The sequence below is a fragment of the Lycorma delicatula genome, chromosome 13 (assembly GCF_047948215.1).
Source record: "Lycorma delicatula isolate Av1 chromosome 13, ASM4794821v1, whole genome shotgun sequence".
NCBI classification, from domain to species: Eukaryota; Metazoa; Arthropoda; class Insecta; order Hemiptera; family Fulgoridae; genus Lycorma; species Lycorma delicatula.
The window spans coordinates 40,587,444-40,605,801 of record NC_134467.1 but is presented as its reverse complement, the minus strand read 5'-3'; the positions used below and the strand labels follow the sequence as shown (position 1 = coordinate 40,605,801).

Here is an 18,358-nt window from a genome sequence, read left to right as displayed (position 1 = left end):
GCATCATCAATCCAACTAATTGTACGGTATCGTCAGTTGTTTGCGAGTTGTGTTGATTGAATTAAAACTAGAAAGTTAATTGTATTTGATCGTTGATATTCCTGATTTGTTTATCCGATGTAAGTAATTATTTTAATATAAATATTTAATGACTATACTTTTAATTGTAAACTGTGATTTTTTTTTGTTACATGCAGTTTGTATTTTTTCTATTCTTTAAATATGTAATAAATAACCTTAAACAATAGTTTTGTCCTCGCCGAGTTGTACAATAATTTTTAGATAATAATAATAATTCTGTATTTGCTTCAATATTGTGATTGTTATCAAAAAGATAATTGAAAAATTTTAGTAAGAGTTACGGAAGAAACGTTTTGTCAGTGCTATTTAAAAAATTGCTACCAGGGTGGAACAGCATGATGAAATGATTACACCTTAAATTATTGTAGATAATAATTAAATGAGCCATTGTATGGAAAGCAGGCTTTTGATTCTTCCTGTATGGCCTTTTTTTTGTACCCTTTTTTTTTATTTACCCTATCCTCCGTTCGTGTATGTTTATTACTTAACAGTGACAGTCATTTTCATTTCATTTGTGCATGGCTTTATTTGTTTTGCTCTATTATTGTTTATTATTACAAAGTAGTCAACCTCTCATTCAAATGTTCTGTAGTATTTTAAAAAATAATTGAGACAATTTTAATGGTTAGTCTAATTTAATATTTGTTTAAAAGATTTTCATTTCAATAACAAGGAATTGAATTATAAAATTAAAAAAAAAACTTATAAACATAATGCTTGTAGCGTATAACTATTTACAAATAAATGCATATGTAAACAAAATTTTTTTTTAATGATTTTATTCTTCCATATTACACACTTTATTAAAGTTACTGCCTATTTTTAAATTTTACTCAGAGTATAAGAGTAAACATCTTAGAAGTGGACTGTAAAGTTTTTAAAAATATGCATAATTATTTATCCATAAAACTGTACCTCTCTCCATAGAACTCTAACCTTAACCTTAAACCCTAACCACTCCACAGAATGGATTATTTTAACAGGTTAGCATAACTCAAAACTGATAGTTGTGTATATTACTGATATCATGGCTTGGACTTCGACCTTGCACAGGTCATCGCTGACCAAAACTTTTTTCTGTTGTTTAGTTTTGTGTTTTTGTGAACCTAAGCATACACATTTTATTAAAGTATGAAAAAAATTGATGGTGATGATCAAGTTAATTGCTTGGAATTACCGAGCTTTGAATTATTTTTTATTCAGATTCTTTTGAAGTGTTTATTTTAAGAAAATACTCTTCTGAATTCAGTGACATCCACCAAACAAATCAATTTATCTAATATGTTTGGAAGAAGGTTCATCTAAATTGCATGTTTTCATTTAGTTTGTATTTCTTATTTTATTAATTTAATTTATATATATATATATATATATATATATATATATATATATAAATAAAAATACTCTTTATTTTTTATAAAATTCACCGAAGGGTGAATTATATATATATATATTTCGCCCTTAGAAATTTGTTTTCATATGCAGTATATGTGTTTTACTGTCATCTGTATTTGCCCTCTTTTCATGAGGTAATTTTTTATAAGTTATATAATATATGTTTCATATGTCTATGAGGGAATTTTTTGCCTAGTCTGTTTTATATATTTAGACCATGCAGTTGTAATTTGTATAACTCGTGGATTGCTGTATTTGATATACTTAACTCTATAAGTTTATTTTGAAAGTAACACAAGAACTGTTTTCCTAAAATTTTGTAGTATTCTTATAAAACTTTAGGTTGATTTAAGATTATAGTGTTACATATGTCTGTCACTGGATGTTTTTTTCTATGCTTGTTAAAATTTGGAATGTAACATTTCCTTCGAAATACTTCTTGTTTAAAATTATATAAACTTATCTTTTTGGTGGTTTGATAGATAATTCTAATAAAACAGTTCTGTTAGTTTTCTTATTAAATTTTTAATTTCTTTAAGTTCTTGATAACTAAATTTAAGGAATTTTAAATTAGTACACGTTAAATATTGTTAAGATCAAACAGATCTAATGTGTTATAAGCAATCCAGTTTTTTTTAAATTGAGTTAGGAAGGAAAAAATTTATTTTCAAAATAAGATTTTTAAATGTACCTCTTGTATAGAACTAAAACATTTTGCATCTGTTTAATTTAACAATTTTACTGTTATGTTAACTTTTTTTTTTAGTATAAAAACTAATATCAAACAGCATTATAAAATAGAATAAGAGATTCCTAGTACTTATTTAAAGTACAAGGGGCAGCTGAAATTAATGTACATTAAAATGTAACAGTAGAATAAAATATTGCATTAAGCAATAAGTGATAATCTTAAAATTCCCATCATATAATTACATTTCCCAAACACTAACATTCCAGTACTTGGACTTGTTGTGAACTTTCATTTAAGTCATTTCATTTGCCTGGTGCTCTTGCTATGGAGTCGAAAACATCTGATATTTCAGTGTGCTGTATATATATATATATATACACATGTACCATTTCAATATTGTGATAGTAGACAAAACTTGTGAACATGGATTACTACTAGCAGTTTGGTTCACCAAATAAAAAAATTCAAAACAGCCGATTGCAAAAAGATTTTCTTGACAGTATTATGGTATTCTAAACACGTGTATGTATCTGACTACCTGAAAGCTGGGTCGAATATAAATTTTGAGAGATATATAGATATGTTGAAACACCTTATTTAAAAGACGCGAGTGGTTGTGTATCCATTGAGCTGATAATTTTATAACATGATGCTCAGCCACACACATTGTTTGCAACGGCCACTGAAGCACTTGTGAAGTTGAAATTTGAACCTATTCCCCACCCTTCTTACTCACACGTTTCGGCACCCTGTAATTTTCTGTTCTTTCTGTAAGGAAAGAAGGATATTATGGTTATTTGTTTTACCATTTGTGATGAATTGAGAACATACTGAGATCATGAATCAAAAAAAGACCGCCGACATTCTTCAATGACTAAATGTGAAAACTTATTCACAATTAGGAAAAATGTTTAGATGAAAATGGTAACTACATGGGAAAGTATATGTAAGCTTTTGACCAAATAAAATGTACTTTTACGCCATGACATTTCCCCATATTTGTTTTTATTTGATTATCTTCCTTTTTTTTGTGAGTTATGAGAGACTGTACATTACATTTCAACTGTTCCTATTATCTTTAATGAAATTTCAAACCTTGAAAATTAACTTTAGAAAAGTTAACATTTCATTAAATAATTGTCTGAATAAATTTGTTAAAATTTTTGAAATTATCTTCAAATAAGTAAATAATTCTTTTATACTAACTAGAAACACAGTTAGTAATGTTAAAAATGATGCTACTTGGTAGATTTAATATTATGGCCTTCACATCCTTACTAGTTGAGTTATTTCAGTAATATGAAGAGATATCTATCAGCTGAAACAACCCGCAAGAGATACATATATGTTTCAAAAGACAGTTTCGTAGCACAATTCAACAAATACATTTTATGAAAAAGCATTTGTATTTTTATCAAAAAGTTGTGAAAGAAAGTAATTTTTGAATTTTTTTTATATCTCATCAGGATGCAAAGTGCAAAACATCTGACTTTTTTTTTTTGAATTGTAGCAATTTTGTCTGGATTCTTAAGATCATCAAAATCTAGGATAAGAACTTTTGAAGAAAGTCTTCCTATCCCGTCAGGAAGTCATAAGAATAAAAATTATTTCAGATAAAGGTACTTACGTATTAACGCCACCGCAGCTACAGCTTTTTTTAAAAACAAAGTAGTCAATCTGATTTCGGTGGAAAATGGGCCGATATAGAGTTTAACATAGGTTCAAAACAGTCTCTTTATTAATTTTAATAAATGGTTATTTATATTTATTTATTTTATAGATATAATTTAACGAAACTTAACCTTCGCTCGCTAACCTTGACTAATTAACAGGAGTATTTTGATTATTTAAATAATAAATAATTGCAATAATTACGGAATTTATTAATAAATACTCAAAAAATTACGGTGTTAATTAGGTCAAGGTTAGCGAGCTTAGGTTAAGTTTGGTTAAATTATATTTATAAAATAAATAAATATAAATAACCATTTATTAAAATTAATAAAGAGACTGTTCATTTATCACCGAAATCCGATTGACTACCTTGTTTTTAAATAAAGCTGTAGCTGCGGTGGCCTTAATACGTAAGTACCCAGATAAATTATTTATTAATCTAATTAACTGTTTTAACTAATATTACTCTACGAAGTTCATTCTAATGAAGTACTCTCCAATTAGTACTAATGAAGTATTCTAATGAACATTCTGTAATGTTCAAGCTTGCGCATTTTCAACCGGTTTTCTCATGAAATTGAAATCTGGTGGTCTGCCTGGCAACAGGTCGCTTATGCCGCTGCTGTTCCATTAATTCCTATCACAAGCCTTCTCCTTTGTCCGTTTGTAGTTTCCAATGTTCACTTTTTTTCCTTCTACTGACCCTTTCGATGTAGTTATCAAGATTCTACTTCCTGTAACCACATATCCTGTTCTTAATGTTTTTTTTTCTTTACTTTCTGCATAAGTACATTTGCTTCATTAATCCTGTTCATTACTTTCTCATCCCTCAATTCATCCATCCATCTTAAGTTTTCCACATCTCAGAGGACTCAATCCAGTCCCTCTCCATCTTCCTCATTGTTCATGCTCCATTTTAATAATTGGTGTAACATAATTGTTCCATTCCACGTCGAGCTGTCCGGTGCTGCGATTTAATGGGTGCTAGCGTTCACCAGCTTGTTAAGCCGTACGATCATTCTACATCAGAATCCCGTGCAGTGCGGTTGTGTTTTCATTTCAGTCCAAGGGGACTCATAATTTCTTGATAATGTCCAAGTTCAATTATGATTAAAGTGTCACCACACATTCTTAAGTTTAATGTAACTATTGTAATTTAATCAAAATGTCAAGGGTGACAAGAAATTAAATAACGATTCAAGAAGAACAGCATTGCTTCATTTCATCATCTACCATCTCATCAAACATACAGTCCCCACTAGCTCTAAATTCTACCAGTAATTAAAAGTCATGACAACTCAAATTTTTTAGTGAGTGAAGACGTATATAATTTATAATTCTCTGTTTAAAAGAAGTACTTTACTACTCAATTGCTTTACATTATCTGCCCTAGTTTTTATTATGTTTGTTCCATATAAAGCATTCATACAATTGGGCATAGTCATGGTAGTTTTTTCTGAGAGTTATGATGTCTGTTGTACATAAATTTGTGTGGTAGAAATAATTGAGCTGTTTGTGTATGGCTAATTATCACTTCTATTTCAGTGGTAATATCATGTATATTTAACACTACCATATATATTTGGCTCATGAAGAAAGTATTGCAAAACCTCTTCAATCAAAACATATAGGATTTGTTTTATTCTTGAGAATGACTATTGTCATTTTTATTGGTGACTAGTGTCTAATGTCAGGTCAGGTTTCATATTAATCATTCACTTGACAATATTTAATATATATATATATATATATATATATACATACATACATACATACAAATAATTACTATAATTCAGTTGTTAAATTCTAAAGTAAAAGAATATTAGATACAAATAAATATAAGTAAAAATTTCACTAAATGAAATTAAATGTTTTACAGTTTGAAGAAACTTTGTTCTTTTCATTATAAATACTTAAATTTTAACTTAAAATGTTTTTATTTTTGAAGATAATGGACGTACCTGTAAAGAATATCTATGAATTTGAAGCTCTGAACTCTAACAGTATCAAACTAGAAACTGAAGATGATACTACAGAGGAAACTGTATGCTTGTTTTTACCTCATCACCCGATTGAAGATGACTGTGTAAGTATAATTTTATTTTATTTTTATTTTTTTGGAAGTGTTACCATGTTATTAAACTATAATATTAAATTTAGTTGATTATATGTTTTAGGAAAGTGAATTTTTACAAGTGAAAGAGGAGCCCCTCGGTAATGGTTATGATGAATTAACAGATCCTCTTGCAGTTGAAGGGACTGAGTTAATTAAATCTGAAGATCATCAAATTAAAAACGAAGCGGTAAGTTTTATTGTGCAGTTATTTTATAATGAAAGTGATGTATGAAGTTTTTCTCACCCTCTCCCGAGTGTATTCATTGGAGTAGTTGTACGAATGAAACTTTATATCTGCACTTAATGTTGATTTTTTTTTTTTTAATTTGACTTTATTGCATTTTTTACTAAGTTTTGGTTTTTTTTTAATAATGTTGGAATTAGAAAGTTGAACTTACAAGTGCAGAGAGCGTTATACTTCTGATGCTTTACCAGACTGATTGATTAGTACTGCCATATTGGCCAGAAAGATACTGCTCTTTACCATGATAATGTGCCTGTACACATGTCTCGGATTGTATCTGCAAAACTCCATGAAAATTTACAGTTTGACAATGACATATGTAAGCATGTGCTGTATTCACCTGACTCTGCTCCTATTGATTACTTACTCCTCCCAAACTTGAAGAAATGACTTTTGAAGATTCATTTCAAATGATGCATAGATGAGATGACTCCTTATTTCGCAGAGTTGGACATATCACATCGTACTGAAAATATTAAAAAGTTGAAAAATCTGAGTAACTTTATGAAATTGTAAGGGAACTAAGTTTAAACTTAAACTTGGTTTTCTTTGTCAGGCCAAGAACATTTTGATAATTGACTTATTATTTTTTTCAAATTGATTCATAAAATCAGTTTTCTCAGAATTAAATTTGTGACAAATGTGTTTACTAATTTTTTTTTTGTTTATTAGTGATTTGATAAATAATTTACTCTTGTCATGTATAAAATAATTAATTTTACCTCATAATTTATGACAAAAGAATTTAATTGTATCATTATTTTTTGCTACCTGTAACTAAAAAATAATACATTAGTGGTAGTAACATGTATATGAGTATATGAATGAATTGCAAGGGGACAAGTTGAAAGATTAAAAAAAATGTCTGCAAAATCTGGGGTTTTTCTTTATCAGGACAAGAAGTAGTAATATTCATTGTAATGTAAAAATGATCCTTAGGGGATCGTTTGTGTAGTGGAGGTAAAACATTTCTGAATTACCTTGTATAGCCTAAAGTCCGGCTAAATAAGATTTTAAATAGCATGAATTTTGGTTATTGTTGCTTACTTTAAGTCTACATGCTACTGTTTTCTTTCATCCATTATTAAAATTTCTCACTTGTCTCTTTCTTTCTGTTTTAACAGTAGATTTGTAGATGAATCTTTTCCGCTACGAGTAAATTAAAAAAAAAAAAAACATTGAAGGTGTTTTTAATAATAAAGCGGGGTACTTACGTATTAACGCCACCGCAGCTACAGCTTTATTTAAAAACAAAGTAGTCAATCGGATTTCGGTGGAAAATGGGCCGATATATAGAGTTTAACATAGATTTAAAACAGTCTATTAATTTTAATAAATAATTATTTATATTTATTTATTTTATAAATATAATTTAACCAAACTTAACCTACGCTCGCTTTGCTCGCTAACCTTGACTAATTAACAGTAGTGTTTTGATTATTTTAAATAATAAATAATTGCAATAATTACTGAATTTATTAAATAAATACTCAAAATTCGGTGTTAATTAGTCAAGGTTAGCGAGCATAGGTTAAGTTTGTTAAATTATATTTATAAAATAAATAAATATAAATAACCATTTATTAAAATTAATAAAGAGACTGTTCATTTTCCACTGAAATCCGATACGTAGGCGTTAATACGTAGGTACCTAAAGTGGTTATAGATGTGTTTTTTAATAAGTGAATAATTAATTTTTTTTTTTGAGAACATTAATTTACATATAAATATTTTATTATTTGCTGACAAATTGATAATTTTGGCAAAAGACAGCACAGGTGCAAATGAAAATTCAAGATATAGAAAATTGTATAAACTAAATTGCTACAAATTTCATATGATTAAACAAAATGGTTTGTTAATAATAAAAAGAAAATCCAAATAATGAAAATTTTTGAATGAGAATAGATAAAAAAAATTAAATATTTAGGTGAAATAATTACCCTGAATGTATTAGAAAAGGAAGAAAGTGTCTTATCAGTTATTCATAGTGAAAAATCCTTATCCAAAAACATAAAATTAAGACACTAGTTTAACCACAAGTGTTACATAGTGCAGAAAACCTATAGAAAGACTTAGGAAAAAATCTAGAAAAAAGTAAAAATAAAATTTTTAGGAAAATCCACCATCCAGAACTCAAAGGTAATATTTTATAAATTAAGAATACGAGTAGAAATTTATAAAAATTTTAAAAAAAGTGGAACATATAATGAGAAAAATAACATTCAAATTTTATAGTCACTTATATAGAATGTATAACAAAAAAAAATGTTAACCTTTATTCATACATATCCTATATTCATATGTATCATCCTCATTTATCCTTTGAAAAATTCCTTATGGTGGTTCTGGAGGCTAAACAGAGAAAAAACCTTTTTTGAAGAAAAGAAAAAACTAAATAAGCTGGTTAAAAAATACTGAAAAAGATAAAACTATTAAATATTTCCAAAGAAGTAATTTTTGACAGATATTCTTTTAGAAAACTAGCAGATGGTCCAAAGAAAAGAGAGAAAATTCAAGGAAAATAATGTAAGAATTTTGTAAAACAAAAGTTATGCATGAGTAATCCTTAAGAGGGCTGTTAAATAAAAATAAATAGTTTTTACCTTAATATGAAATTATAGGTTGCATTATTTCTTAACAGTATAGCGTATTGATTTTTAATCATGTTAATGTTGTTATCACATATGATTACAGGAAAGAAATTAATCTATACCGCATGTATGAAAAGTTGTGTTATCACTAAATAAAATATCAATATATTTAATATGGTGATTACCTCTGCAGCAAACTGACATTGGTGGCGATCATTTGGTTTAATATGATGAAGGAGTTGTAACTTGTACATTTGGAAACTGAGCAGTTGTGAACAGTGGAAAGAGGAATTTGCAGCCCGTAACTAGACCGCCTAATAGACCTAACAGGACTGGCAGTAAATGCATCGCTTACTTGATCCACAGTTTTGACGATTATCAGTTTGTGAAACCAAGCTTCCAGTCTCTCTTAAAGTTGTATCCTTGGAATACTATAGATTTGGATGTAGGAGAATTAATATTCTATTCAGTTTGTATAAGCAGTTTAACATGCTTAACTGATAGAAACTCCGCTAACCAAAGCATGCACTGAACATTTTTTGTGGGGGGGTCCACATCTTGGCTGACTACAATTGTGTTGGAGTCTGTTTGTCTGCACATATATATTTTGCTGATTCTGAGAGTATAATGAACAAATCTTGGGAATATGTCCGTCCTGTCTTTGAGCCTATGTTTAAGAGTTTACAATGACTGGTTTTCTAAATGTAGGCCATTAGTTTTGGAGACCTTTAGCTCTGACATACTGTATATAAAATATTATATTTATAAAATGTTGGGTTTGTAGATCTGATCAACATTGATATAGAAGTAATAAATATTGACCTTTTATTATAGATTTTCTAAATAGTTTTTTTGGTTTTCCAAAAACATGCATATGATGATAAAGTTTCAACCAAGTATATAAACATACGAGTTGTGATAAAAAAATACGGTGGATGAATTTTTATAGCGGCAACTGCTGACGCTACATCCATATGCTATAATTTGTCCAATAGCGTGATCAATTGAGACAGGCAGGGACAAGTTGTAACACGTTTGAGCTTGCCAGCCAGCTCCCAGAGTCGCTAGAGTGAGGTTGTGTTTATCGTGTCTGTCGCGCAAGATGGATTTTGAACAAGCATTAACATTAAGTTTTGTTTTAAGTTGCAAAAGAGTGCCAAAGAAGCTCACGAAATGTTAGGATCGGTGTACGGCGATAATGTGGTAACTTTGAAGACTGTGTACAAGTGGTATGACCGATTTAAAAACGGAAATGAGACTGTTGAAGACGAGCAGCGTGTGGGACGTCCAGTAACCTCAAAAAAACTTGAAAATGTGCAAAAAGTGGAAACAATGGTTTGTTCAAACAGGCGAATGACTATTCAAGAGCTATCGGAAGACCTCGTACGGATCCGTTTTAACTAATGAATTGCAAATGAGACGAGCGAGTGGAAAATTTGTTCCCAGATTTTCGAGTGATGAACAGAAGGAAAATACGATTTTCCTTCTGTTCATCACTCGTGTCAATTTGCACGGAGTTGAAGGGTCGTCTTCATGTAGATCCGGACTTCGTGGCCAAAATTGTAACTGGAGATGAAAGTTGGGTCTATGGCTATGACCCTGAGACCAAAATGCAGAGTTCCCAATGGAAAACCAGTTCATCTCCTCACCCTAAAAAGGCATGTTAGTCAAAATCCAACATCAAGGTCATGTTCGTTGTTTTTTTCGATAGTGAGGGCATAGTGCGATCAGAGTTCGTTCCAAGGGGAACAGCTGTAAACTCTGAATTTTATAAGGGTGTACTGCAACGTTTGCGAAAAGACGTACGAAGAAAGCGACCAGAAAAATGGACCGATGGCTTCCTTCTTCACCACGACAACGCGCCGTGTCACACCTCGCTTCTCATTCGCTACTTTTTGGCCGAAAAAAGTGTTCCTGTCTGTTCACATCCGCCATACTCACCGGATTTAGCACCATGCGACTTTTGGCTCTTCCCAAAAATTAAAACTGTGCTTAAAGAAAAACGTTTTGACACCGTTGCTGGCATTGAGAGGCCCACAACCGAGCAGCTGAAAGCCCTTCCGAAGGCGCCTTCCAGAAATGCCTCCAGTCATGGAGTCAATGTTGGGATAAGTGCATTGCTAGCCACGGACTTGAAGGAGATTAAATCAAATTCTATGTAACCTTATTACTTTTTTTAATAAAAAATTATTCACCGTATTTTTTTATCACAACTCGTAGTATAAGATAAGTTCCTCTTTATAATACTCATTGATGGTTAACAAATATCCAAAAACATGTTGTTTATGAATATATGTTTAAAATATTCAATATTTTATACATTTTTAGTAGCTTTTACAATATTTAACACTTAATATTAATTGAAATAATTTTACCTTAATTCATAGTTATTTTTAATTTACAGGTTACTATCAGTAAAGAAACCATCAAGGGAAGTACCAAGAATTGTATTACTTGTAAAAGAAGTGTAAATAATTTGGTATATGATGGAATTTTTAAAGAAAAACCCTGTAAATGCAAGTGTATTTACGGTGATGTAACAGTAGAAAGTTTAGCCAAGGATGTATGTAGTAAAAACAAGATACCTGTGCAGAAAGGAAAGAAATCGGTTTGTGAATATTGTGATGAAAGATTCAAATGTAAATGTTATTTAAGTAGACATATTGACTTTCCTGCTAAAGAGAAAAAAAATAATCTTAACTTTTCTCAATTGTCTCTTATTCATGATAATGAATTACAAATGCGCGTTATTACTCATAATGAAGAGAAGAACTATATTTGTGACTTTTGTCAAAAGTCATTTAATCGTAAAGAAAATTTAAAGGCTCATCTTAATATTCATACAAGAGAGAAAAGTTACGTCTGTACCTTTTGTCAGAAGTCCTTTAACCACAGATCTGCTTTAAAATCACATTTAAATATTCATACAAAGGAGAAAAGTTATGTATGTAATTTCTGCCAAAAGGTTTTTTATAATCTTTCTAATTTAAAGATGCATATTAATATACACAAGGGGAAGAATAATATTTGTAACTTTTGTCAGAAGTCATTTAATCGTAAAGACACTTTAAAGGCACATCTTAATATTCATACTAAAGAGAAAAATTATGTATGTAACTTCTGTCAAAAAGTTTTTAATCGTCTTTCTAATTTAAAGGTGCATATTAATTCACACACCAAAGAGAAAAGTTATGTATGTATATTTTGTCAAAAATCTTTTAATCAAATTTCTTCTTTAAAATTACATTTAAATCTTCATACTAGGGAGGAAAATTTTATTTGTAAATTTTGTCAAAAGTCTTTTAATCAAAGTTCTGCTTTAAATATACATTTAAATATTCATACTAAGGAGAAAAATTATGTTTGTAATGTTTGTCAAAAGTCATTTAATAACAGAAGCAATTTAAACAGACATCTTAATATTCATACAAAAAAGAAAAAAATTGTTTGAAATCTTTGTTAGAAGTCTTTTAATCAAAGTTCTGCTTTAAAATCTTATATTTAAATATTCATACCAAGGAGAAATTTATGTTTGTGACTTTGTCAAAAATCTTTCATGAGAGTTGTAGTTTAAAAAATATATCTTAATAATATCCTTAGTAGAGAATCGTTATGACCTTTAAAAATCTTATATTAAGAAATTTGATTAAGCAGAAAAAATTAATAACATTCTTTCAAGGTTACATAATTTCAAACAAATATATTAAAATTTATCTAATGTTTATAACACAAGCCTGTGATTGTTGTGTTTTAGTTTTTGATAATTGATTCTTCTGTATTTTCAAGTATTGGTTCTGAAAATAACCTTCATTTTTCCCCATCATATCTTGATTTTTTTGCAAATTTCAACTTCAAAATTTGTAAAAAGTTGAAAAATTGTGAATATGTGATAAAATAAAATAGAATAAAACTTTTTTTTATAATAAGTTAATATAATATACAGAGGGATTCAAGAGGATAGGGCAATACTTGGACAACTCATTCTAGAGGCTAAAAATAAGAAAAAAGTTCATATAAACATAGGTTTGAAAACGCTTCATTATCGAGGTTATACAGGGTGAAAGATTTCGCCCGAGTTTCAGTTCCTCCGGGTAAATTAAGGCTTTCTGAAATTCTGGGAAGATCAATTAAGGGGTAAATTCAATTGTTTCTTATGGTTTTTGAGCTGGGAAATATAAAAAAATAGGTCCCAAAACTGTATCTCTCTTAGTTTCTAAGATATCCCATGTAAAACACCAAAAATAGGGTCAAAAAGCATATTTTTTTACGTTTGACGTACAATAACGTAGTTAAATTGGTAATAAATCATACATTTTTTAAACATAAATTGTAGAGAATTTAATTATAAGAAGATTGATGTAAATAATGTCAACAGAAAACAAATAAAATTTTAAACATGTTGACTTTTATTAACAACAAAACAGATTAACTTTTAACAGATTGAAAAAAAACTTTTTCGTTATGTACAGTAGAAAATAAATGGAGAAATAAAGAATACTTAATGTTTTTTTTATGATAATGATAAAATGCTGCTTACAAGTAGTATTTCATGGTTTAGAAAACAGTTCACCTCAGTGCTTTCCCAGAGCTGTTCCACAACCAGCCTTTCAAGCAACTTGAAAGGCAGTTATTGATGGGTCAGTAACTGGCTGCCTCACTAGGATCCTTTCCTGGTTTTAAGAACACTCTCACCAAAGCCACTTTCCAACAAGTCTGGAAGCAGCCATAGTTAAGGCATCCCGTGAACAGCCTGCTGAGCGCAGGCAGCAGGCTGTTCACGGGATGCCTTAACTATGTCAGGCAGCATGACCTCTTATGTCAGGCAGCAGATAGTAGAATATATCCAGGTCAAGTTGATCAATCCCTAGTGCCTTTTTCAGTACCATTTGAGAAACCACTTGTTCTATATCTACAGGATCCACAGCCTATACACCAGGGAAGGGTGTAGTCCGCACCCTAACGCTGACCTCTGCTTCACCCTCCAGAACATCTGGAAACAGAGTATACAGGAATGATTATTTAGAGTTTGATTATTTAAACCAGTATGATTACTTAGAGGATCCAAAGAAAATTACCACAGATGTCATTCACTTCAAGTCTACTGAATCAGTTAGACAAAACATTCAAAGCAGTATTGAACGGTACAGCAGCTGCATCAAATACTATCGAAAATGCGAAACAGACCTGTTCCTCTGCGCCTGGCATCATGAACCCAATTTCAGCCATCTCCATGTCCTCCAAGGCTGCAACTATTTTGATTCATGCTGCAGATGTTCATATAACCAATCGGATAAATAATCAATCCAGCAGCACCGTTGAACAGATATTACAACTGATAGATTACACTCCCACAACGACTGGAAAAATATCCTTTTCTATTTATCTACAAATGCAGGCGACAGGTTTTATTTGTGTACCGCACCAGCGAAGATCAAATAGATTTTCGTTGTTACTCTTTTCAAGAGATACTGAAAATGAATCCGAAAGACTGGTGGCAGGTTGCTTCATTATGAATGAAGGCTCCAGTAGGTAAAGAACATCTGATGGCGCTCTTGGTGATGAAATTTGCAGAGTTGAAACACTAAGACCTCCAAACAAAAGAGAACGCAATCGTCCACAAAGGATCGAGGAAATCATCCAAGTAATGCCCATTGTTTGTTCACTTCCATTAGAAAATATATTTAATACTAATACAGTATATGGTTAGGGAATATAATAATAATGTGTGGTATAACCAAAAGTAATTAAACCTTGAAATAGCTATAAATAAATTAAGAAATGAGATTATTCTGTCAAATCAGAAAAAATTATGATTGTTTAACTAGCGAAAATAATTTTACTAATCGTTACAAAAAATTTGTTTGGATTCCAAAATTGCAGAACTAAAAATAAGAAACTGCATCCTGTGGCGCTAAATATAATTTTAGATTTTGTAAATAATTATAATATATTGTCAAGAAGAAAATTAAAAAATTAACTCCTGTTGTAAATAAATAATTAATGTAATTGTATATAATAAAATGTAATTAATATTATTGTATGCATAATTTGTTTTTATTTGTATACAAGTTGTAAATACAATGTAAAATCACTTACGTATTGGAATGGGTTTATAATAAAGAGAAATAATATACAAACAATTATTTTTATTTAAAATATACATGTCTTTTCTTTTCTTTTTTTTTAAATCCTCTTGGAGCAGTACTTAAATGTACATAATTTGGTTTATTTTCATTTTCATAAAGAATAAGTATTTTCATCAAAAACACAATTACTCTTATCTTTCAAATAATGAAAAGAAACTAAGTTACTACAATATTATCTTAAAAAACAAATCTGTAATGATATCCACTATTGGTAATATTTTATAACATTCATTAAAATCCAGATATATATTAGCATTATTCGTAAATAAGATTTTAAACAAGTAACAAACGTGTGGCAAGGATAACAAGTATAAAAGACTTTGATCATATGAAGGTTCTTTACCATCTATGCATGTTGCTGTGTTTAACTTTGCAAGCCCTTGTGCAGTTAGTAACTGTTGATGACATAAAGTAGAAGTGTCTGATGACATCAAAGTGACTGGCTGTGGTGGTGGCTGACCTACTTTTTCCCTGTCCTGTTACGACATCAATGGTTAGTTGCTATTAATCGTGAATACCATTTGTTATCTTACTAAAGTCAACCATACTTGGATGCTAAAGGTATTTGAACATTTTTATTATTTAAAAATTCATTTGTACCATATCTTTATATATATATATATTTCTTGTATGCGTGTGTATGTCACTGAACTCTTCCTAAACGGCTGGACCAATTTTGATGAAATTTTTTGTGTGTGTTCAAGGGGAATCGAGAATGATTTAGATTTTAATTAATTTTTTATTTATAAGTAGTTGTTGATTTTGGAATGTTTTACATTGGATCCGGCAGACTGCGCTACCATCGCAGTATCGAATATTCAATAATATTCTATTTTAATTTTAGTTTGTCCTGACAGTTGGTGCTGCGATCAAATTGAGAAAAATATTTTGTAATTTTGTGTTATTATTGTGTTACAAAAAATCTTGAGAAAACAGTTTTTTAATAAATAAGAGTCTAATAAATCAGATGGAAATGCAAACAAAGGAAAACCAATCAGATCAATGTAAGATGTCCGCTGTCAAACACAACGACCAATCACAAAGAGCCCGTATGGCCGTTGCCAATGTAAACAAAATCACAACTGATTAAGTAACAATTAGGCAGCACTGCGATCGCGTTTATAATTGTGTGCGTATTGAGAAATATATTATATTATATTATTATTTATTGAAATAACATTTTAAAGTGTAATTAAAAAAATATACATTGTGCAAATTTGTAAGGTACAGTATTGAAGGGTAAATGTTTTTTTAATTTATTTATGTGTTGTTGATCTTGGGATTGTTAAGGTTCACAATTGGGTCTGGTAGGCAGCGTGTGGGTCCGGTAGGCAGAGCTGCGATCGCATTTTAGAAGGTTTTTTTTTTAAATTTTTGCTTTATCAGTCAAACCCGGTAGTTGGTGCTGCGATCGGATTCTAGGATTTTTTTTTATTTTGTTGCTTTTTCGCATATCAGTTACTTGCGCCGTAGCTTAGTGTTGTTCTTACATTAAAATTTGTATTTAGAGAATAGTTTGAATTAAATCCGATAGGTAGTGCTGTCCTGACAATTGGATTTATTTACATTCTGAATTTTATAAAGTTAAAGGTGAAATTTTATAAGGTTCCGTAATGTTTTGTAAGTTTCTTAATGTTCAGTATTAATTGTAATGATTTTGCACCCACAACACTTTTAGTTAAAAAATTATTTTCCACCGAATACTGTGATTAGAGAGTGGTGAGAATTAAATCCGATAGGTAGTGCTGTTGTTTTGCCATTTGGATTTATTTACATTCTGACTTTTATAAAGTGAAAGGTTAAACTTTTGTTAAATCGCTAACGTTCAGTTTTTTAAGGTTTTATGAAACTTTCAATTGTCATTTAATCTGTATGTCTACTCAGATCTAGCAATAGTAAAGCATTGCTGAGTCTGCTAGAATTGCGCGCTTATTGAGAATATTATATTATTATTTATTGAAATAACGTTTTAAAGTTTAATTAAAAAATGTACATTGTGCAAATTTGTAAGGTGCAGTATTGAAGTGAGTATTTTACATGAATTTTAATGATGTATACACGTGCATTCAATAACAATCAACTTAACCTACAAATTTAAATTGTCAGTTCTCATTTGATTCTATGCAACTTAATGAAGTATTGAACGGCTCTTTGAAAATAAATATTTAAGTTTGTAAAATAAATTATAACATTTATAAAATTAAAATATAAGTTAATAAAAATGTAGTTTAAAGTATATTTAAAAAATTGAATTTATAATGTTTTAGCTGATTAATTTTATAAAAAGTTTTCTAAAATTATTTTTAATTTACAATTATCTAAAATTTGGTAAAATAGATGTTAAAATAAAGAATGAGAAAAATGATAAAAATTTCTACTAAAATTTTAACTACATTGCTTTTTAACAGTGCTTTAATTTTTTTATTAATTTATTAATTAAGCTGTTACATGATTATGAAACGTCAAAATTATTAAATTAAAAAAATATGTAGGAGGTACTTTTTTAAAATGATAAGTGAAAATTAGTAGTAATGTGGATGAAAATTTATTAATTACACTAATTATTAATTTTACGACGTTTCGATTTTTTAATTCAATTTTCATCAGATATCTCAATATTTAATGAAAATAAATATTAATTAATCAATAAACCCATTACAATAATACAACAATCACAAACTGATAATATCTAACTAATAGTCATTTTAATGAAATTTAAAACACATTCCTGCTAATTTTAACTTAATTAAGTTACTTATATTTATGTGTGTGCATTTATTACAGAATAATGCCGCGTCAGGACAACGTCTGTTGGGTCTGCTAGTACATGTGTATATATATATATATATATGTACATATATACACATCTGTATTTATATATATATATAGATGTAATATGGTTCAGTAAATGTGAAACTGTAATCAATTTCAGTTCTTCCATTCTAATATGTGAAAATAGGCTGTGTAGTTTCATCAGTTTGTGAATAAGTAAACTCATATATAGGCAATACTATATGCAATATGGGTTGCGCAAAACTTCTTTCATATGCAAATAATCTTTGACTTACACTTCCAGCATGCTCTGTGTTAAGAGTTTTATATGTATTATTAAACATTTTAGTTTTTTAGTCATAGGCGTCTAATTTCTTATTTTAATATTTAGCTTATAAACCAACTTTTCCTGGCAGCTTAGACCCCATACATTAAATTTAATTCACGCTTTTTAGAGATTGATATACATTTCCAATTTCATAATTGATGTCATTGGTCTATATTTGTACACTATATTAGAATTACTACGATGAAATAAATTTACATTTTGCATAATTTTTGATAAATTATACAAATTAGTACCGCCATCATAATTTACTTAATAATATTGTATCAACTGTATTATATTACCTAATGTAGCAGAAA

At 29.3% G+C, this 18,358-nt stretch overlaps 1 protein-coding gene across 1 annotated transcript; it reads left to right on the top strand.

The window, feature by feature from the left end:
• The first annotated feature begins 24 nt into the window (after window positions 1-24).
• LOC142333641 (uncharacterized) lies at window positions 25-13,535 on the top strand. Its single transcript, XM_075381006.1, has 4 exons — window positions 25-119; window positions 5,790-5,927; window positions 6,019-6,144; window positions 11,200-13,535. Exons 2-4 carry the CDS (start codon window positions 5,793-5,795, stop codon window positions 12,244-12,246), a joined length of 1,308 nt encoding a protein of 435 aa, XP_075237121.1. The 5' UTR covers window positions 25-119; window positions 5,790-5,792; the 3' UTR covers window positions 12,247-13,535.
• Window positions 13,536-18,358: the final 4,823 nt, after the last annotated feature.